At 40.6% G+C, this 22806-nt stretch overlaps 2 protein-coding genes across 2 annotated transcripts; both read right to left on the bottom strand.

Annotated features, from left to right (window-relative positions):
* Nucleotides 1–286: 286 nt before the first annotated feature.
* Nucleotides 287–13110, bottom strand: LOC146613828 (transferrin receptor protein 1-like). The gene is made up of 18 exons (XM_085379048.1): nucleotides 12977–13110; nucleotides 11276–11325; nucleotides 10359–10596; nucleotides 9827–9998; nucleotides 9475–9700; nucleotides 9273–9395; nucleotides 8593–8688; nucleotides 8104–8243; nucleotides 7854–8005; nucleotides 7646–7765; nucleotides 5823–5908; nucleotides 5459–5522; nucleotides 5258–5325; nucleotides 5092–5156; nucleotides 4885–4978; nucleotides 4550–4771; nucleotides 2620–2778; nucleotides 287–2216 (listed from the first exon to the last, which is right to left on the bottom strand). Exons 2-18 carry the CDS (start codon nucleotides 11306–11308, stop codon nucleotides 1974–1976), a joined length of 2301 nt encoding a protein of 766 aa, XP_085235174.1. The 5' UTR covers nucleotides 11309–11325; nucleotides 12977–13110; the 3' UTR covers nucleotides 287–1973.
* Nucleotides 13111–14094: 984 nt separating this feature from the next.
* Nucleotides 14095–19471, bottom strand: LOC146613827 (transferrin receptor protein 1-like). Its single transcript, XM_085378579.1, has 16 exons — nucleotides 19270–19471; nucleotides 18977–19199; nucleotides 18653–18878; nucleotides 18451–18573; nucleotides 17902–17997; nucleotides 17436–17575; nucleotides 17186–17337; nucleotides 16978–17097; nucleotides 16751–16836; nucleotides 16350–16413; nucleotides 15830–15897; nucleotides 15664–15728; nucleotides 15457–15550; nucleotides 15122–15343; nucleotides 14704–14862; nucleotides 14095–14421 (listed from the first exon to the last, which is right to left on the bottom strand). Exons 1-16 carry the CDS (start codon nucleotides 19469–19471, stop codon nucleotides 14179–14181), a joined length of 2283 nt encoding a protein of 760 aa, XP_085234705.1. The 3' UTR covers nucleotides 14095–14178.
* Between the last annotated feature and the right edge of the window lie 3335 nt (nucleotides 19472–22806).

Below are 22806 nucleotides of genomic sequence, written 5' to 3'. Positions count from 1 at the left end.
ACAGTTTATTTGTTTTTTTAGCTGAATATTTTAACAATTTGCAAACACAAAGGAATTTTACATTTTTTTTCCAAGTTCACCAACTTTTGATCTTAACAGAAATCAAGAAAATTATCTGAACCTCTTTCAGCATACAGAAGCTCGGCTCTCCATTGGAGACATGAAACGAAAAAAAAGGAACAAAGGAAATCTCAACAAATTCATCAAAAGGTAAAATGTAGTTTTATTCATTCAAACTAAATCCACAGTGTAGAGTGGTGATTAGTTATGGAAATAATACTGGACCACAATGCTGTGGCCATGGTAAGTGTTTGTAACACTCCTTTCTTTAAAGCCAAAATTCCTTCAATAGTAGACCTTGAAGATGGAACAGATCAGCTGGGCCGGATGAAATGGGCTCTTAAACCTTACACCTTGAAACCATGTACCCAAATAAGTGCATTTTTTGTCGTAAAATCGTATCTTTGGTAGAATACAGTAGCCATTACTTCACGTGCCCTACTCCCCTACACTGTTGAGGCTAGTGGTCTCTTCCAATTTTAGCTAAAATCGCAGTACTTTAAGGTGAAACAAGCAGAAGCAGGTTTAACAAATGCAATAAAAAGAGAAGAGTGAGGTGCCACCTTTATTATTTTTTCAAACAAATCAGGATGAAACCACTGCAGTTAGCTTAAAGTTTTCCAGACAATATTGGACAAGAAGACATCCCAGCTAATCCAGACATTAGCAACAGCTGGTAATGATAGTGAATTATCATGACCTGAAACGATGGTTCAGAAACTGTGCTTCTTTAGATGATCCATCACATGAAAAAGCTCTGGCCTCTGATTTTAATATCAGGTACTCTGAGATGCTTTTGCTAAAGTGATACTGTGATGGTTATTTTACATTTTTATTTCATCCAGCCAAAGGACTGATGTTCTCCATGGTATAGGACAAAGGATGAGCTTAAGCCAGAGGTATACATTGTCCGTCCATCCTTTCATAATCAATAATCGCTACTCCTCCTACAGTATTTGTCATTTTTTTAGCTAAATATGCACACAATGAGATCCTAATTAGTCCTTACCCAAAAAGGTCAAAGTCATAGTCACATTTGCTGTTTTCTGTGCTTGAAGACCAAAGTCAGGATAGTACTTAATCAGGGAGATGCTCTTTGCCCTCGTGGCCCACACTGAGGCTATCCTCCAGAGACTGACGAGCATCCTCTAATCTTTGAGTAAGTAGTTTGGGCTCATTGTCAGCCAGAAAAAAGATGAACATCTGTGCATAAGATGGCCTCACCCCTCCCTCCATCACTATGAATATCTGCACCCGTGCAGTTAAAATAACTTTCCTGGGTTCTACCATCAACACTACCCTCTCACTTAATATGGAACTCAGTTGATGACTCAGGAAGGTAAACACTATTGTGGCCTTATTGTCCTGCAGGGTGTGTAAAAATAAAGTGCTGACTGACCACACAAAGATCAAAGTGTAGCAGCCCTGTGTCAACAGCCCCTTACTGTATGGACATGAAACCTGGATCACCTAAATGAGACGACTCAACTCGTTCAACACGCGGTGCCTCAGAAGCGTCTTTGGATTCAGATGGCAGGACCGCTTTCCAACCACTGGCACACCAACCATCTGTGCTCAGTGGCTTGTAGCTATGATATTGGCATGACATGATGAGGGCCAAAGTATTGAAGATCGTGATATTTAAAATACCACAGGTTCAAATTCAAGATTTGTTTTTTTCTTTGTGCAAGTATTTTTAAGCGGAAGGCTCACATATTTTCTATCATGACATATCATATATTGGTTTTATGGAAAATTTTAGAAAAAGGAAAATGAACACTGTGGAACAGATGTGATGACTTTGTGGAAATCCATTAAAAAACTGTCTGTTAATCACACCATCATACTGGCTGTCACACCGCCAGTTGTAATAAGAGGGCCAAGCCATGAACAAGGGAGGGCAAAGGACTTTTCTAGAATTCATTATCCAGAGACCAGATGTCCCCTGCTAGGGAGTTGGCACAGGCCTGAATGGTCCAGGTCGCCTGGGCAAGCTTGTTGCGGAACAGCTCGGCGTTGGCCTCTGGGCTGGCAGACTTCAGAGCGTCGAGATGGTTGGTCAGAGCTTTGAGGGTGTGGGGGCCGGAGCCCAGCAGGATGTGGCGAAAGGGGCTGTCTATCGGAGAAACGTAGGGTGACAGGAAGTTCCTTTCCACCTATAGTAACAGGAGGAGGAACATGGAGGAGTTTGTTAAAAGTGTTCTGGGTCACCAGACTTTTCTGTCATATAAAAGGAGGCAATTAGCAGCTAAAAAGAAAACTACCTTGAATACTATTGCACTTTACAGTAGATAAAAAGTAATGCAGTAAAATAAAATATGACGTATTCCATTTTAAATATGACACAAAAGTAGCTAAACCACACTAAAATATATGAAATCCTTTGGCCAAAAGCTCAGATAGCAGCTTAGCTTTAGCTTTATTGTTGTCTCCACTTTATAAGCCTTGATATCAGTTCAAAAGAAGGAAATATTTACAATAACAGCAACAATTGCTAAGATATGTCCATATTTTCCACAGAATTTCTCAGGAAGAATTACTGAGTGTTGGAAGCCTTACCGTCATGATGCGGTCATTGATCATGCGGCACATCTCCACGTTTTCCAGGTCGCTGTTTTGGATGTCAGCTGTCAATATGCTAGAGACACGGTTGTAGGAGCCAGAGGCCATGACCAACCACTGCCCAGTCAGGGTCTTGGGCAACAGCTGGGGCTGCAACTGGAAGCAGACAAATATGCAGGAGTGATTTAGTTTTCACAATAAACTCAATTTGCTAACTGGACGTGCAAGATCTGACCAGTGTCTGGGCAAAAGAGTAAGAGAGGTGACGTTACTCTACATCTCTTCAACTTGCTTTCAACTAGATAAATAGATTTCATTTAACTAAATATAACATTTCTTTTTTATGTAGTTGTTAATGAGTCCTTAATTAATAAAATAAAAATGTAGTTTCAAAATAATCTTCTTTTACTCTAATTAAGTCTTGGATTAATCGTTTACGCTTTGCCCGATTCTGCTCAGAGCCCAAAGCGAACTCAGCATATCCAGGCTAAGACTGAAGACTATAAGACTGAAAACAGCTGCAATATAAATAAAGTTTAGTCTATTTGAAGGCAGAAAGAAATGCCGGCAAAATGCCAACTGTGTGACTTAGACCTAATATCTCAACTCTTAACCTCTCAGACTCACTATCACATCTCTATCATCCAACCTTCCTTTATCTCATAAGTTCTTGAAAGAGTAAAACAGCTAAGTGATCATCTCAGAGGAATTGTTTATTTGAAGAGTTTCAGTCAGGTTTCAGAATTCACAGCACAGAAACAGCTTTAGTGAAGGGTACGAATGATCTTCTCATGCCCTCTGTGCTTGTCCTGCTAGACCTCAGTGCAGCGTTCAATACTGTTGACCATAATATTTTATTTCAGCCATTAGAGCATGCTGTAAGTGTGCTGCATTGATTTGAATCATATCCATCTAATACAGTACAATTTGTTCATGTAAATGGGAAGTCTTATTTCACACACCAAGGTTAACTATGGAGTTCCACAGGTTTCTGTGTTAGGACCAATTCTGTTTACATAACACATGCTTACACAAGCCCTGCAACAGACTGTGGACCTGGTCAAGGTATACTTCCCCATGGTAGCTGGGATATGCCATTAGGATAGATGGCTTAACTTGTCCTCCAGTAACACTGTGAGGAATCTTGAAGTCATTTTTGACCAGCAAATGTCCTGCAGTGTGTATATTGAACAAAATGCTTTCTTGCATTTGTGCAATATCTCTAAAATTAGAAACATCGTTCTCAAAGTAATGTTGATACTAGTTCATACATTTAGTACTTCTAGGTTGGACTACTGGAATTAAGCCTTCAGTTGATCCAAAATGCTGCAGCCAGAGTACTGACAGGGATTAGAAAGAGAAAGCATATTTCTGATCATGGTTATGCAAGAGGTTTCTATTGTTAAAAGGGAGTTCTTCCTTCCCACTGTCGCCAAGTGCTATCTAATAGGTGGTCGTCTAACTGTTGGGGTTTTCTCTGCAATATTGTAAGGTTTTTACCTTACAATATAAATTGTCTTGAGGCGACTGTTGTGATTTGACGCTATATAAATAAAAATGAAGAAGTAGTGAAACTTCTTTGTAATACAGAAACCTTTGAGTTACCTGGATAGGACGAATTCCAGCTTTGAAGTACAGGCTTGTAATCAGATAGTTGTTGTGTTTCTAGCATTCCAATTACATGTTGTCAACAGCGAAGTCTCAGAATGACCTCTGGTGGACCAACTATGTAACATCAACACTCATAACATGGTCGAAGTGTGTTTCTCTCTTCTCTGTTTCCTTTTTTAAAAACTTGTATTGGCATCATTGTATCAATGTCAATACTGATATATCAGCAATGGTCAAGTTGCTCCTGATTTCTGCAGCCCTGCTCTCAACAAGGTAAATACTATCTTCATTTACAAGGACACTGGTGAGCACTCACCCTCTGAACAGCCTTGACCTTCCCATTAATCTGAACCACGTGGCTGCGTATGAGCTGGTTGTACTTCTTCAGGTCCATCTGCAGCAGGTGGTCATGGACCAGCCTCAGTGCTATGTGACCTGCAAACTGGCCCGCTCTCACAGCCAGCTGAGGAACCTGGCTGGCTGTGACAGAGTTCAGGTTTTCTCGGGTGTCCAGGTTTGTGCCAAAGTGCGGGTAGTCCTGAGGAGGCACACAGGATGTTTTAAGAACTACTCTCAGATCTACAAAGTTGGCATTAGTTAAAAGAGTTCAGAAACTATTTAAGAACTTGTAGTACAGAAGAATTCACTTACTGAACTTCCAGAGTGGAATCTGAAAGCGACTGAGGGAATGCCGGAGAAGGCGAGGAAAGGATACGCAGCACTGTCCATCCTCAGAGGCTCCAGACTTCAAAATCAAACGCAAAAAAGAAGAGTGAGAATGACAGCCTACTTTCAAACAAGAAGGCTGTGATAATCATCACTGGCTATACTTTGTTATCTTTAATTAGACGGACTCACATAACAGACTCCCAGTTGTTCTTTCCAAACTGAGAAAGAAGAGACTTGTCCTTGTCATAGTTCACCTAAGAAGAAAACAAATACTTTGATTAAACTCTTGTTTTATTTTACAAATAAAACTGACCAACAGAATTATTTCTGCAGAAGAGATCAGCTGTGGAGTTACCTCTTTCAGAGCGTTTTGGACCAGGCTGTGCAGCAACGGGCTGGCTGCTACTTTAAACCCATTCTGCCCTAGAATAACAAGACCACTAATATTTAGTTATCCTGAAACATAAGTGACGCTTTTTGCATGTGTATGTAAAAGTTTGACATTAAACAGCTTCAGGGGTACAAGAAGTCTGCATCCATGTCACAATACCAATACCTGTCACAATGCCGTCCAGGTTGATGTAGGCGACTGCTTTCATGCTCAGAGAGGAAAGATAACCCTGGAACAAAGAAATATCCAAAATAAATTTATACTCAGCCACTTTGTTAGGTACATCTTTTCAAATGTTTGCTCTCTAATAAGCCAATTTATGCATGTAAACATGAACCCGATGTGAGATGAAACTGAACAATTGTGCAGCAAATGCTTGATGCTATTGTGTCAATATGAACCAAAATCTCTGAGAAATTTTTCCACCACTTTGTTGAATATATGACATGAAAAATTAAGCTATTATAGCGTGTATTTACATGAACAGAGTACACTCATTATTAATGCAGTTTTGCCTTGCATTTCTCACCTCCAACCACTCGGTGGCGCCAACACTCCCATACTCTCCCGCACTCCAACTGGCAAACACAATGCTCCTCCTGGGTTTGAATCCATCTGACAAAGTGGAAACACATTTAATAAAACTAATGAAGCCGGCGCGTTTTTTAGCTGATCAGTGACAAACTTTAGCGTCTGATGTGAAGTTTACATCAATTTCATTACTGTTACTTATTCATTTGGTTTTTTCCCCTGTTGTGAATTTTAGCACTACGGTTAGCATTTACAGGATATTGTTTTTGATGATATTATACAAAGGACCCTGTTTATGCAATGCCCTTTGTTTTAAAACTTCATCTCCTCTTCTTGTGACTCCACGGGCACTTCCTTTGGCCTGCTGGCCTGGAAAATCCAACAGTTCATCTATATGTAAAGAAGGCACTTAAACTGGAATAGGCATGGCTGCGTTGATCGTATAGTGGGACAGTGCATTCCTCAGTGCACCTCAAGCTTGCAAGCCTGCTAAAGATCACACACCATTGATTATGTGCCTCTAGGTATATATGGTTAAACATTTCCTAATGCAAATAACTACATGTAGTATTCTACCATGTGCAAACTTATATCACTAAAGGATTCTAACTGTCTAGTGTTTAATGGACCTGTCAAAGATATGTTGAGATTATAGAAGGCCCATTTACTAGTTGTCTTTTTCTTTCTCTGTGACCCAAAAATTAATGTGTAAGAATCACAGGCTGGTACTTCAAGGTTGAACATACCACAGAGACCACCTCCTTATTCCCATCCTCCCTTCTTTATCTCTTAGAAAAAGAGCTTGTTAAAGGCCAGGTGGTTTGTCTCAGAATTCACTAATGAAAGAACTCTGTATTCTATGTCTAGGAGTTGTTATTTTCTCTTGCCTTGTCCAATTCAGTTTTATCTACAGTATATACAGCCAAATTGCAAGCTAAAGAGCCTACAGTAAAACAGAGAACACGCCAACAATCAGACTTGAAGCACTTGGTGACAGTGGAAAATAAAAACTCCCTCTTAACAGCAAGAGCAGCAATCAGGAAGAAAAAGAGGTGGGTAAAGAAGCACTCAGTGCATCATGGGAGGCCCACAGCACCATAACTAAGGGAGGATTCAGGATCACCTGATCCAGCCATAACTATAAGCTGTAGCAAAAAGGAAAGTTTAAAGCCTAATCTTAAAAGTAGAAACGGTGTCAGTCTCCCAAATCCACCTGGGAGCTGGTTCCAAAGAAGAGCACCCTGAAAGCTAAAGGCTCTGCCCCCCCATTCTCCTTTTAAATATTGTGAGAACCACAAGTAGGCCTTCAGACTGAGAGTCAAGTACTCAGCCTGGGTAATTACAAACTGTGAGGTCTTTAAGATACGATGGGGCCTGATTATTCAAGACCTTTTTTGAGAATGTTAAGGTTTTTGAATAAGATTCGGGATTTAACATGAAGCCTGTCAAGCAAAGCCAGCATCGGAGAAATGTTTTCTCTTTCTAGTCCCTGTCAGTATTCTCAGTCCAGCACTTTGAAACAACTGAAGACACACCCTGGTCAAAAACAACCCCAAGATATCTAAAAGTTTTATTTCATTCCAAGACAATGCAATTGTTAGGGCCAAGTATGATAGCCTTGGTTTTCATTTAGAAGCAGGAAGTTAGAGCCAGATCTTTATGGCTTTAAGACATTCCTGTCGTTCAACTAATTGGTGCGTGCCATCTGGCTTCACTGATACATTAAGCTGGGTATCCTTTGCATAGCAATGAAAATGAATGATCTGCTTTCCCATGATAGTGCCTAAGAGAAGCATGTATAAAGTATCAACAGGTGCTCACCGTTCTCCACCATGTCAGAGATGGAACGCGCCAGCTCGACGAGGACGCTGGTGCCCACGGTTGATGCTGCAAAGCCCGGGCCCCACGCATCCCTCTGGGCCCCAATGACCACGTATCGATCTGCAGACGGTCACAGGACATTCATCACTCGCATCGTTTCCATATTTCCTGATCACAGGATCTCTCTCATTATTCATCTTTGCTGTACCTGCATCCACAAAGCCTTTGATGACCCCAAAGACATTATTTATCCTTTTCTCAGTAAGGACATTGTTGACTTCCACAGTAATAACATCGCTCTCATCTCCGAGTCTATTGATGCTCCCCCAACCATCTGGTTGAGTTCTACCCCCGAGCTGCCTGTGGGATGCAGACAAACATCAACCCTTTATTGATGCCCTGTTTATTACAAGCTTCAACAATCTTTCTGATACCAGTATGATGTTTGTGAGTCTTACCTCAGAATTTTGGTTCCCATGCCTGTTGTGATAGTCTGAGCCAAAATATGTGGCAGGCCTGAAGACTGCACAGGTGGAAACTGGGTGTGGTTGAAGGAGGGGAAGCCTGGGGTGTAGGGATCCCCAGAGCCCATGTGGACCTGTGGGAATCAGAAGAAAAACACAATGCAGTGCAATTGCTTCCTCTTAGCAACAGTATTAGGTTTACAGACTTTAGAGTTTGTAATACATGTCAAATCAGTCTTCATATTCCCTGTCTGTCTTTTTGTCTATGCTTCTACAGAACCTACCAGCAATACTGTATGACCAGGAATTAAACAATTGCGAGGGAGTTATGATTTGTTTGGTAGCACCCTCACTTGCTCAAAACTCCAGAAAAGCTCCCACTGCATTCCAATTCTTTGAATCTTGAGAACATCAAACAAACTAAGCACGTAGAGCACTTCAGTGGGTTTTATTCCAAGACATTTTAAAACTGCCCTCACTCACATGTCCAAAGAGTGAAGTATCATTTCCAATAGGGTAATCAGCAGGGTCTGGGTAGATCAGCACAGCAGAAGCGTTCACTTTGGCTGCATTGGCTACCTATAAGCAGAGAAACAAGGCAATGGAAAATTAAGTTCACCAACAGTAAAGATTTTTGCATGAATCCATCCATCTTTTTGCAGTGTTTCATGCAAAAAGAAGTAAACTTAAGTCCCACAATCACTAAACTGGTATCACTAGTATGACCTCAGATTTACAAAGTACCCTATTGCCTACCCTGTCACATCAGCTGCCACATATTAAGCCTGTTCATCTGATAGATTTAAACATGTCACTTCTATGTGTGAATCTGTGCCATTTAGCAAAACAGTCTCTCCTGAATTTATGCACAAAATGTTCTCCAAGCTTTATTTCATCACAGCCTCATGCAGGAAAGAGGATGAAGAAAAGTGTAGAGAAGTCAAAGCTTTTTACACACACACAAAAAACAAAAACAAAACCAGATTTAAACTGGACTAAAACTTCTGTTTGATATTTTGACATTTTCAAATTGCAATTTAGGGACATGACAGATTTGCAAGGAATTACAACACGCACAGATATTACCCAAGTCACCCCAGGAAAGATAATTCCTGTTTGAATAGTTTACCAATACAACTTTTGCATCTTTTTAAGCATCCCACCTTCTCAGCAAAGCTGATCCTTCCAGCTCTGACCAGCATCACCCTGTTATTCATGTTGATGTTCATGTTCTTCAGCTGTTTGAAGTCATCTTCCTGTCCATAATGGGCATACAGCACTGCACCCTGGAGCCATCAGAAACTGAAATGTCACTGCAAGTGTCACTGTACATTTTTCCTACTCATAATTTAGCCTTCTGATTACCCTTGCTGTTCCACTGGCGCTGTAGGACAGGAAACCCGTTGGATGTTCCTCTGATCCGTTCTTGAAAACTATTCTGTTGTATCCAGATGCTGGGGGGTCCTGAACCTTGACAAAGTACTCATCAGTCCAGGTCTTCATGCCGTACTCCTTAAACTTTTTTATCACCTTGTTCCCCAGATCTTCATCACCAGGAGAACCAGCCCGGTGGTTGCTGCTGGTCAGCTGACTGTGAACGAACACAGGGAAAACAAATGGAGGCAAGAAAACAGGGCCCAGTTATTCTCATTTAAAACTGCAATGCACATAAAATTTGTACAGCACTGTACATGCAATGTGTGGGGTTTCTATTCACCTTAGTGCAATCTCTAAGTTGGATGTATTTAGTTTATCACCAAGCAGTTTTCTCACATCATCCCAGTCCATGAAAGGGACAGCACCAGTCTTATGGGTAATATCATCTTCAGAAGGTGCACAGGAGCAATTCAGATCCTTATTCTTATGAACCAGGTAGCCAGTCAAATAGCCTGAACGTGGTAGTCATTTAAAATGAGGAAACAATTACTAATAAGGAAAGGGAACACACCCAAGACCAGACCATAGCACAGAGTCAGCATTTTGAAATACCAGTGAGGGACCAAGAGACCTAAAGTTTGTACACTATCAGCGCTTACACCTCCAGACTAAATTCATGGCTATAAACTGTCAAATTGTTGCTCAGATGAATGCAAGGTCAAAGCTGGGCTATGTTTTTCAGATGATAAAATTATACTTTGTAAGTTTTCACACACACATGGAAAATGTTTAAAAAAAATGTAACTTTCTAGGCATATGCATCTCCTCAGACAAACAGAAATATGCCAACTATGCCTTTCTCCCTCTCTTACCAATGACAAATGTGAAGACGATGGTAGCTGCCATGAAGCAGAGGCTCTTGGTTGTACATTCAAAGTTTTGAGCCACGTGTGGTTGGCGGTTTGACTTGTGACTAAGGTGGTCTTCGTCGCCATTCTCTCCAACCTCCTCATTCATGTCAGACGACTGTATCATCTCCACCTGGCTGGTGTCACCTTCCATATTATCAGGCAAGTTGAATCGTGTGTAGGAGTGTGGTTCATTGTTAAACTAACAAAACAGAAACAGAAAAGGTCAGGGTAAGCAAAACATATTATTTCAGTAACTACCAAAGAATATAGAACCTGGGTGGGAATCATAGACAGCATGCCCACTGATCCAGTTCTGTTTTCTTAATATATGTTACCACGAGTCTTCGATTAAACAGTTTCAAAGGTATTTATACCACTGCTATGCTGACGATACACTGTTTTACTTTTCTGTTAATCCAAAAGCCTCAACAGTCCCTCCTGCCTCAGTGAATGTTTCACTGTCATTACTGATTGAAAGTCTTCAAATTTCCTCCATCTCAGTGCCAAAAACTGAAGTTCTTGTGTTCGGCCTCGACAGTTCCTCTAAGCAGGTCAGTCATTACACCAGAGCAGTTTCAGTGCAGCGCACTAGCAGGCTAGTGATTCGCTACATGCGGTAGGTGGTAAGTTAGATTCAGATTTTCCATTTGGATTTAGTTTGTGTTATCCCCCAAGAGAAAAGTGTCTTGGTTTGTGAATTGGATTTTGGTAGAGTGTCCCTGTGCCAAAGGAAATACTGCACAGTGAAATGTATATTTGAAGTAACCTTTCAGTTAAGAGGTGGAAATGGAAAAATAAATAAATAAAGGGGGGGATTCAAGCTTAATACTAAGCTTGTTATTTTAAGATTTATCTTATAACACTCACTGAATACTTACAATTTGGGACATCGCTGATCTTGCTTGGTCCATGGCTGCTTCAGAGGATTCTGAGAAGATAAACCAAAAAGTTAGACTACTCCAGCCAAGTTTAAGTCTTTAAATGACAGGCATTTTATCCTCCAAAGAGACTTAAAGTCAGGTGGTGCGTGAATGTAACTTTTTATTCAACTTAAATCCCTCACAGTGCGAGCAGTGGGTTGCTGCTTTTTACTTGCAGGAACATCCAAAGAATATATCCCATGTCTTGTCATTGGTCCGATTCTTCTTATCCTAAAGGCAGAGCTGGCAGGGGAGCAAAAGGCAAGTGTCCTGCACAGGTCGACACACAATGACACCACCGACTCTTTGGTCTCGCCCATCGTGGTAGCGAGGTAGGAATGGATAAACTGTTTCTGTGGGCTGGGTCGATTTATACTCATAAAGAGTTGCGATCAGGAGTGCTTGTAATTGATTGATTGTTTGATTGAAATCTGTGGAAGCCAGAATTCTGGATGTTTGTAGGGGATCAACTACTTCCTTCACTCAATGACAAATGCAAATAAATTTATAACTTTTATGCAATGTGTTTTTTTGTGGATTTGTGGTTGTGTCTCTTTTCATTAAAATGAAAATACCATAACAAGTACAGACTGTTCTTCTCTTTGGAAGTGGGTAACCTTACAGATTCATCACAAATCAAATAATAATTCCTCCACTGTTAAGAAGTCAAAGGCAAGTTGTATAAGAAGCTTCAGCTATGGGACAGAATCTATACAAGCTAATCATAAGAATCTCTTTAGCCCATAAGAAACCTCTTTACACGTTGAGGAAAGTTTCTGTTAAAGTTTTAACACTGACTCTCCCATAGTTTTCTTGAAAGTAAAAATGGGTCTGGGGTCTTATGTAGTAATGCTTCCCTGTACAGTTCTTATCATATCTACAGGTACGTGCATTATCAGAAGAAATATTATTTCTGTTAAACGTGCACATAATGTCAAACACATAAACACTACACCCGCGACAAGATTACAGAAGAGAGTTTCTGATCACTCAGGATTGTTTTTCATTAACTCATATGTGATACTGCAGAGCCACTTAGAGGCTTTCCACTGCTGGCTGAGGACTGTCATAGAGGACGCACATGCAGAATTCTGCTGTGGATTCAAAGTTATCAGACAACGCATGTGACTAAAGTGGACAATGAGTCTAAACTGGAGGGCGTAAAATGCACCTCTTGTCGTTAAAATACAGATGGAAGCTGAAAAAAACCCCTGCAACATTCATACTGCAGTGACATGTGGGCCATTTAAGGGGAAATTACGAAAGGAATTGCACAACAACAACAAAAATAATAATAAATAAAACTTTTTCTGCTCAGCAAACAGTAGTTGAAACCTCGACCTCGGCTCCCAGGTCAAAACAATTCGCGCTATGACTGCAGAAACTGTGCAGCACACGGACGGGTGTTGATGTTGTTTCCACGTAGAGTCGTTGTAGTCACTCAGACCGTGTCTTACACAGTGAGAAATATAGATCTGAAAACTAATCTGATTAGTACATAGTCGTGATCAAACAGCCACATAATGCTCTTTCCACGGCACAGACTACACTACACCAGAGTGTGTTTTCCCAAATTAATGAGCAAATGAAACAAATGCACAACACATTTACGCTTATCCTTATCTAAATTCTCTCTGATGTGTTACATGGCGAACTTACTGTGTCAGACTGTTGCCTCTCTGTGACCGATGTCAGCATCATAAATCGGGGGACACAGTTCTCTGAGCAGGAAGATCTTTAGCGCAGTTGGGAAAGAAATGGGCGTGAAAGGGCGAGATCACGAGTTTGGAGTCACCGCTCAGTGGTAACATACTTCCTCTAATCTTTTCTAACGACAATATTTTCATTTACATTGTTTATTCTAACCCTTGAGTAGGCAATGGGCGGATCGCGGTCCGGATCTGGACCCAGATGACGTTCTGTGTGGAACCAGATCGTTTATATTTTACTCTGCGCAGCTTTCCACGAACTTACGGTAAGGTTATTTTTAATGTGCGCAGCTTTTTCTTTTGTGTTTACGGTACTCGACGTACACAGGAAGCAAACGGGTTAAACGCGTACGTTATAAGCCATCCCACGTGACATTACTCAACCAATCAAATAATTTCTTCAGTTGAACAGGCGCATTGCGCGTGTGCGAAAACAAAGTTTTGTACTGAATGTACACATTATGGGAAACAGTATCACCATAATATTAAAAAAAACTACCTACTGTTATTAACATTTTGGAAATTACTGCTCCTGATAATTATACTTTTATATGAAAGGTGATTAAAAACTATTTATAGTGACCCCTGCCACTGATAAATAAATAACTCAATAAATAAACACGTGGGTTCTGTTTCAGTGCCACATGGTTGAGGACCTCCCCTGCTTTGACAGGTCTGCACAGATTAGCTCCAATGCCAGGAAATGTGTTTCGTATTTGATTCAGATCACTTTATTAAATTCATGCATATAATCAGGGCTTTGCGTTGTTTTGTTGTTGTTGTTGTTTTTATTTTTAATGCAGCTGATTATTCCAAATCTTTATACACTGGTGCTTCTGTAAAAATCAATCGGAAATTTCTGTATCTATCACAGTATGAGATATTTTAGCTAGTGATAAAAAAAAAATAAAGCTCAGGTTTGAACACCGCAGCAGCAATAGTAGAACAAAAAAAAAAAAAAGTTTTCCTCATGGTAAACTATAGAAAGTCATTGACTTATTGTCATCATACGGCGCTTTTAACAAATGAACATTGTGAAAACAATATGATGACTTAGTAGATATCCACTGAAAACGTGGTGATTAATCACAACAGCACTGCCAGTTGTAATAAGAGGGCCAAACCATGAACAAGGGAGGGAAAAGGACTTTTCTAGATTTCATTATCCAGAGACCAGATGTCCCCTGCTAGGGAGTTGGCACAGGTCTGAATGGTCCAGGTCGCCTGGGCAAACTGGTTGCGGAACAGCTCGGCGTCTGCGTCGGGGTCGGCAGTCGTCAAAGAGTCGAGGTGGTTGGTCAGAGCTTTGAGGGTGTGGGGACCAGAGCCCAGCAGGATGTGACGGAAGGGGCTGTCTCTGGGAGAAACGTAGGGTGACAGGAAGTTCCTTTCCACCTATAGCAAGAAGACGGACATCATGAAAGAGCTGGATAAAAACCAACGTTATCAACAAATTTATTGGACAGTCCCGTCCTTTGAAAAGCAGAAAGCAGACACTGAAGACTACCTACATCAACTATTACACTTGACTGTGATTAAAATGTGATGCATCCCATTTAATATACGATCCAAAGGTAGCTAAACCAACACTAAAGTTGTAATTTCAGCTAATCAAAAGCAGAGGTGGCAGCTTGTGAAATCAACTAAACTTGATAGACTGAGTTTTTTCCCCCTTACCGTCATGATGCGGTCATTGATCACGCGGCACATCTCGATGTCCTCCAGGTCGCTGTTCTGGATGTCGGCTGCCAGCGCGCTAGAGGCACGGCTGTAGGAGCCAGAGGCCATGATCAACCACCGCACTGTCAGAGCTTTGGGCAACAGCTGGGGCTGCATCTGCAAGCACACAAACATGCAGGGATGACTTTTCTCCCTCAAACTCGAGTTAGTAAGCTGGACATTCAAGACCTGAACACAGTTTTGTCTTCTATGATGAGAGGAGTAACCAGGCAAAACAAAAAACTGATTCAAAACTGATCATTTAAGTTGAGTGATGAAAAACACGACAACAGTCAAGTTGCTCCTGATTTCTGCAGCCCTGCTCTCAACAAGGTAAATACTATCTTCATTTACAAGGACACTGGTGAGCACTCACCCTCTGAACAGCCTTGACCTTCCCATTAATCTGAACCACGTGGCTGCGTATGAGCTGGTTGTACTTCTTGAGGTCCATCTGCAGCAGGTGGTCATGGACCAGCCTCAGTGCTATGTGACCTGCAAACTGGCCCGCTCTCACAGCCAGCTGAGGAACCTGGCTGGCTGTGACAGAGTTCAGGTTTTCTCGGGTGTCCAGGATTGTGCCAAAGTGCGGGTAGTCCTGAGGAGGCACACAGGATGTTTTAAGAACTACTCTCAGATCTACAAAGTTGGCATTAGTTAAAAGAGTTCAGAAACTATTTAAGAACTTGTAGTACAGAAGAATTCACTTACTGAACTTCCAGAGTGGAATCTGAAAGCGACTGAGGGAATGCCGGAGAAGGCGAGGAAAGGATACGCAGCACTGTCCATCCTCAGAGGCTCCAGACTTCAAAATCAAACACAAAAAAGAAGAGTGAGAATGACAGCCTACTTTCAAACAAGAAGGCTGTGATAATCATCACTGGCTATACTTTGTTATCTTTAATTAGACGGACTCACATAACAGACTCCCAGTTGTTCTTTCCAAACTGAGAAAGAAGAGACTTGTCCTTGTCATAGTTCACCTAAGAAGAAAACAAATACTTTGATTAAACTCTTGTTTTATTTTACAAATAAAACTGACCAACAGAATTATTTCTGCAGAAGAGATCAGCTGTGGAGTTACCTCTTTCAGAGCGTTTTGGACCAGGCTGTGCAGCAACGGGCTGGCTGCTACTTTAAACCCATTCTGCCCTAGAATAACAAGACCACTAATATTTAGTTATCCTCAAACATAAGCAGTGTTGGTCAAGTTACTTGAAAAAAGTAATCAGTAACTAATTACTGATTACTTCCCCCAAAAAATAATCCCGTTACTTTACTGATTACTTATTTTCAAAAGTAATTAATTACTTAGTTACTTTTTAAAAACACGATTTACAACCTGAATAGGTGATAAAGCAATAGATCTTTCAGCCCAATTCTACTTTTTCTGCATAATTCATCATACAAAATGTAATCAAATGGAAAAGTCTCCTTTTAAAACTTGTTTTATTAGTTTTAATCTTTTAACTTTATGCATCAAGCAAAAATTTAATTATATGCACCATTCTCTGACTGGAAGAAATTTCTTTAATATTTAAACCTATTTTCTGCACATTCCAGCTTCATGAGTACAAGAAGTCTGCATCCATGGCAACCAATACCTGTCACAATGCCATCCAGGTTGATGTAGGTGAATGCTTTCATGCTCAGAGAGGACAGATAACCCTGGAACAAAGAAATATCCAATATATGAATGAGACTGAGCACAATCACTAATAATTATCCTCCTCAGAATAAGTCTATTCATTTATGTCTTCTTTAATGGGCATTTGTTTTTGGTCTACATCTTTTGACTTATTTGAGCTATCCTAAAAAGAAATCCTGATGTACGAAGAAGAAGACATCCTGGGCTTTCCATTGATATCTCATGCATTTGGGGGGGGGGGGTCTCTTTTAGCACCAAAGATGAAGGAAATCGCAAAAAAAGTACAATGAGAAGATTTATTTTTGTTGAGTAAAAGAAAAATGCAGCTAATCTGAACCTTTGCCATGCACTTCTTACCTCCAACCACTCGGTGGCGCCAACACTCCCATACTCTCCCGCACTCCAGCTCGCAAACACAATACTCCTCCTCGGTTTGAATCCACCTATCAAAGTGGAAACACATTTAATCAAACTCATGAAGCCAGCATGTTCTTTAGCTGCTCAGTATCTGACGTGAAGTGTACGTCCAGGAACATTTTATTTGGAAATTAAAAACCAAACATCAGCTGCCGACAGGTGCTCACCGTTCTCCACCATGTCAGAGATGGAACGCGCCAGCTCTACGAGGACGCTGGTGCCCACGGTTGATGCTGCAAAGCCCGGGCCCCACGCATCCCTCTGGGCCCCAATGACCACGTATCGATCTGCAGACGGTCACAGGACATTCATCACTCGCATCGTTTCCATATTTCCTGATCACAGGATCTCTCTCATTATTCATCTTTGCTGTACCTGCATCCACAAAGCCTTTGATGACCCCAAAGACATTATTTATCCTTTTCTCAGTAAGGACATTGTTGACTTCCACAGTAATAACATCGCTCTCATCTCCGAGTCTATTGATGCTCCCCCAACCATTTGGCTGAGTTCTACCCCCGAGCTGCCTGTGGGATGCAGACAAACATCAACCCTTTATTGATGCCCTGTTTATTACAAGCTTCGACCATCTTTCTGATACCAGTATGATGTTTGTGAGTCTTACCTCAGAATGTTCATTCCCATGCCTGTTGTGATAGTCTGAGCCAAAATATTTGGCAGGCCTGAAGACTGCACAGGTGGAAACTGGGTGTGGTTGAAGGAGGGGAAGCCTGGGGTGTAGGGATCCCCAGAGCCCATGTGGACCTGTGGGAATCAGACAGATGAAAAGATGATCTTAGAGTGGATCATGACATCTTTTCAAAGGTAGCTTTAATCAAACTAAACACATGAACCCCATTATTATTGTGGTTATCATTTAGATTATTGCACTGGTAGAGGAAGCGCAACTACTTCCTCTTATGAACAGTGCTAGGTTTAAATGCACTTCACAACATGTGTATTGTCGACATGTCAAACATCTGTCCTCTCATTTCATATTTAAACAACAGTCTTCACCTTTCCTTCAGTGTACTCATCTGAGTATTTTCCAGGTGATTTACACCTGAGGAGTAAAAACTGTCTTCACTCACATGTCCAAAGAGTGGAGTGCTCTCGCCGATCGAGTAATCAGCAGGGTCTGGGTAGATCAGCACAGCAGAGGCGTTCACTTTGGCTGCATTGGCTACCTATAAGCAGAGAAACAAGGCAATGGGAAGCTAAGTTCACCAACAGTAAAATTATTCAAATGAATCACATAATATAAAATGAAGTTTCATGGTAAAAAGGGGAAACGTGAGGCTTTGTTTACATAATTTCTTCTGCGATGAATAAAGTATGATTCTGATTCAGTTGGAGAGAAAGAGGATGAGATGGAGATGACAAAGGAGAATGCAGTGATGGAGGAGGCAGATGAAGGAAAGGAGGAGAAAGATTATGAGAAAAGTATGAAAATATAAATCTGCAGATCTTAAAAGGTCATATAGTTCGGAAGGTCTCGCCTGTACAGAAACACACACACGAAAATTCTAATGGAATTCTACTGAAGGTTAAGAACAGAGGACATCTACAAATATTGACAAGTACCACAGGGAATAAAGTCTCGTTCAAATGATGTTCCACCTTATTTTGAAACCACCCACCTTTTCAGCAAAGCTGATCCTTCCAGCTCTGACCAGCATCACCCTGTTATTCATGTCGATGTTCATGTCCTTTAACTGCCTCAAGTCATCTTCCTGTCCATAATGGGCATACAGCACTGCACCCTGGAGCCATCAGAAACAGAAATGTCACTGCAAGTGTCACTGTACATTTCTCCTACTCATAATTTAGCCTTCTGATTACCCTTGCTGTTCCACTGGCGCTGTAGGACAGGAAACCCGTTGGACGTTCCTCTGATCCGTTCTTGAAAACTATTCTGTTGTATCCAGATGCTGGGGGGTCCTGAACCTTGACAAAGTGCTCATCAGTCCAGGTCTTCATGCCGTACTCCTTAAACTTTGTTATCACCTTGTTCCTCAGATCTTCATCACCAGGAGAACCAGCCCGGTGGTTGCTACTGGTCAGCTGACTGTGACAGGGAAAACAAAAACTGGTTACTTACTGTTAAAAATACAACACACATAACAAAATGTGTGCAGTGCTGCAGTGCATGGAGCTTCTATTCACCCAAGGACAGCGTCCATACTGGATGTAGTCAGTTTTTCAGCAAGAAGCTTTTTCACATCATCCCAGTCCATGAGGGGAGCAGCATCGGTCTCATGGGCGACAGAAACGTCTTCATAACGGAGAGCAGAGGTTGCACAGGTGGGAGCCAAATCCTTATTCCGATGGACCAGGTAGCCAATCAAATAGCCTGAAAGTGGCAGTGATTCCAGATAAGGGATGGGAACAGATCAACTGAATTAAGTGACTCAACTGACTACAAAACCACAGCTTCCTCTTTTAACTTGCTTTCTTACCGAAGATGAAGACGAGGATGATAGCAGCTGCTATGAAGCAGAGGACTTTGGGTGTACATCTACATTTTTGAGGGACGTATTGTTTGCGGCTTGACTTGTGATTGAGGTGATCTCCAACCTCAAACGGCTCATTTATGCCAGATGACTCTATAATCTCCACATGCCTGGTGTCATCTTCCATATTCTGGGTAGGTCGAATCATGTGTAGAAGTGTGGTTTACTGTTAAACTGACAAAAACAAAAAATCATGGTAATCAGAATATATCACTTCTGTATTTTCCAAACGACATCATAAGTCATAAGGCCAGCTTATGATTTCCCACGCTGTCAAAAAAGTAATTTTCCTTCTTCATAAACATGCCTCTAACAAATAACTCATCATTTAAATGCATTTTTGCTGTGTTAAAATCAGATGACAGGCTCTCAAAAACTATGAACACAGGAAAGCTGTCTCCTTTCACTTTCACAATCATCTACTCTTTCTAGCCCTACTTTCACCTTCCCAGTCTTTTTCTTGAGGTAACTTGTCTCTTAACCTGCATATATTTCCTGTGTGCTCAAAACACATCACAGATAATGATGTATGAGAAAACCATCCAAAAAAATATTTGCTTGAATAGTGAAAATAAAGCAGAAAGATAATTCAATTAAATTCAATTTGATATAAAACAGCATCATATCAACAATTTGTCAAACAGTCTCCTCAAGAGTTAATAAACTGAACTTACTATTTGAGATTCCCGAGAGCCTAAAAAAGGTGGATGGTCACCGTCTTTGGTGGCAAAAAGAAAGTGGGGATCTGCTTCCTGATTTTGTTGTATATTAAAAGAGGAGGTGGTGGGCAGGGAAGGACCTTTTTACTCTTTCTGTTCTCCAGAATTGCAAAAAGCTCCATTTCAGTTTTTACCGAAATGAAACTTGTCTTTCAGGTTTTTAATCTCCTTAGTCAAGTTTAACTGTAGATTAATAGTTATCAGACACTGCGTGTAACTAGAATTGGCCAGGAATCTAAACAAGACGGGCTAAAATACACATTCAGGGGAAATTACCCAGCAAACAACAGAACTACCAGTAAAGTGTTTTTGTTCATTTGTAGACTTTGTCTCAGTGAACTTCACTGAAACCCTGACATTGTCTCCCTGCTCACAATGATTTGCGGTATGACTGCAAAAGGTGAACCATAGAGGGAAGAATGCTGGTGTCGTTTCCATGTAGAATAAGGATCTAGCGAGAGCGTAACAAAGTAAGAACTATAAATCAGATAACTGCTGTGCAGGGATTAAATTTCCATATAATGGCATTCAGAATTTCAGGTAAAAAAAAAAAGGTCAGATTTCAAACTGCTATTATTTTTGAAATAATTTGATATTAATTGAGTAACACTGTGAAGGTGTATACTTTTCACTTAAAGTAAAATTAAAAACCAGATTGACCTAATATTGAATGAGTAAGACGGTGAGAGTGTGTGCTGTTGATCTAAAGTGAAATGAGTCCGTGGAAACACGAGGTTTCCTTATAATGGCATTCTGAATGTGAAGAAAAAACTGCACTTATGACATTTCAGCAGACTTTTAATTTGAAATTCAACAACAAAGTGATGTGATACTGACTGGGTAACACTGTAATGGTGTAAACTTGACCTAAAGTGAAATTAGTCTGTATGCTTGTAATGGCTGTACATGCATTTTAAAAGACGGACCATTTTCTTCTACTTATCCAATTCAGGGTCGCAGGGGGCTGGAGCCTATCGCCGCTGTCATGGGGTGAGAGGCAGGTTACACCCTGGAAAGGTCAAGGATTAGGGCCACTCACTTTTTTTCTCAGTGAATTCTGAAAAACCTCAGAAATGCCAAGAAATGTCAGAATTGTGAGATTAGTGTGAGAATTCTGACTTTTTGTTTTCAGAATAGTGAAAAGAAAAAACAAAGTTTTCTTCAGCTCTAACTGTCTTCAATGGTACTGGGTACATTCTCAAATGCTTATTTTTTCTCAGGACATTTGAGGCCACCAAACACTCGTTGATAATCTCCTAATCAGAGAATGGGCTGCAGTTTTTGGTCATTTTATCCAGCTCTATCCTGGGACATAGACTTGAGTAAATTAATGCATAAAGTCTGTTTTTTGTTCAAACTCTGCTTTCTGCATCTCTGTTGTTTTTCATGCAAGTTGTGCATTGGCTGGCACACAAGTAGGTAGGTCAATCACCAAAAGCAGTGGCCTTAAAAAACAGAGCTACAAAGTTTTTCTGGAATTTCCCTTAAAAAAGTAAATAAACAAAAATAAAATGGAAAAAAAGAATTTTACAAAAAAAACCAAACAGTGAGTTGGTACACTTCTTTAATAAAAAGGTAAGGAACAACCAAAGTGTCGCACATGGCCTGGGGTCAGCACAACGCACAGGCAGGCTTTTTCCAACTGATTGGCTGCTGCTTACAGACAAAAAGGTTTAACAGCAGGTGGTGGGGCTGCTGTGTAGCTAAGCTGCTGCTCTCAGTGACATCATACAGAGCCAAAAGTAGAGCCTCTGCTGACAATCAGAGGTGGGTAGAGCAGCCAAAAATTGTACTCCAGTAAAAGTAGCACTACCTTAACATAGTTTTATTCAAGTAAAAGTAAAAAGCAGCCATCCAAGAAATTACTCATGTAAGAGTAAAACGGTATTTATTTAAAAAAAGGCTACTTGAATATTGAGTAACTGATCATAACATCTGATTTAATATAAAAAAAAAAATTAGATAATCAGACAAGAACAACGTTTAAAATACCAAAATTTGCACTAAAGACAGAAAAAGAAATGTATATAAATAACATGATTACAAAACAATAAATCTAAGAAGAAACACTTTTCCAAATCATTATTAAACGAATATTTACAGAAGGTAATATAAATATATTGTCAGGATGAGGTCGTGGACGAAAGAAGGAGGACCCAAACGCTGGACTCACAGGTAGGTGAAGATTGGTGTTTTATTGTCAACGGAGTGAACAAACAGAACAGAAGTAGGAAACGGCTGGCCGGCTGGACGACTGACTGAATGGATGAATGAAAGACTGACTGACAACTGACCGGCTGACCTGACGGAACTGAACAGAGGACAACCTAACAGCGGCGAGAACAACATCACAATAACATCAATGACACGACATTGGACTGGTTGAGTGATGAGAGATTAGAACCTGGTGAGTACACAGCTGAACATAATGACCTAATGATAAACGGGAAGAGGACGGAACATAATGCACATGGACCAAGGCTAACACAATAAAACAGGAGGTGAAGCAGACAGAATATAAACAGTGAACATGAACTAAGAATACTGGGTCAAAGACCCAGAAACCCTGACATATATGGTGTTGCTTTGCCTCTCCAAATGGCACAACAGGCTCAGCAGATAGAATAACATTAAAACAACAAACCTTATGTACAAACAAGAAGTGTCATTTCAACATAAACTGTAGGTTTGTGTCTGTGTCTCATGCATTTTTGGTTAAAACATGTTTATTATTCCTTTACTGAAGTTATTCACACTGAGTAGA

Source organism: Diplotaxodon limnothrissa, linkage group LG18, assembly GCF_057381915.1.
Source record: "Diplotaxodon limnothrissa isolate DT_005_m linkage group LG18, D_limnothrissa_male_GT1.1, whole genome shotgun sequence".
Taxonomy (NCBI): Eukaryota; Metazoa; Chordata; class Actinopteri; order Cichliformes; family Cichlidae; genus Diplotaxodon; species Diplotaxodon limnothrissa.
This window is presented reverse-complemented; position numbering and strand designations above follow the sequence as displayed.

Bases quoted from the DNA above. Each gene is read 5' to 3' on its own strand.
- LOC146613827 (XM_085378579.1), bottom strand. From the start codon at position 19,471: ATGATTCGACCTACCCAGAATATGGAAGATGACACCAGGCATGTGGAG. The intron at 16,837-16,977 runs GTGAGCACCTGT...CCACTTTGATAG, and splicing joins CTCTGACATGGTGGAGAACG to GTGGATTCAAACCGAGGAGG. The intron at 15,898-16,349 runs GTATTGGTTGCC...TTGTTATTCTAG, and splicing joins CCTGGATGGCATTGTGACAG to GGCAGAATGGGTTTAAAGTA.
- LOC146613828 (XM_085379048.1), bottom strand. From the start codon at position 11,308: ATGGACCAAGCAAGATCAGCGATGTCCCAAATT. The intron at 8,244-8,592 runs GTGAGTGAGGGC...TGATTCCCACAG, and splicing joins ATACTTCACTCTTTGGACAT to GTCCACATGGGCTCTGGGGA. The intron at 5,909-7,645 runs GTGAGCACCTGT...CCACTTTGTCAG, and splicing joins CTCTGACATGGTGGAGAACG to ATGGATTCAAACCCAGGAGG.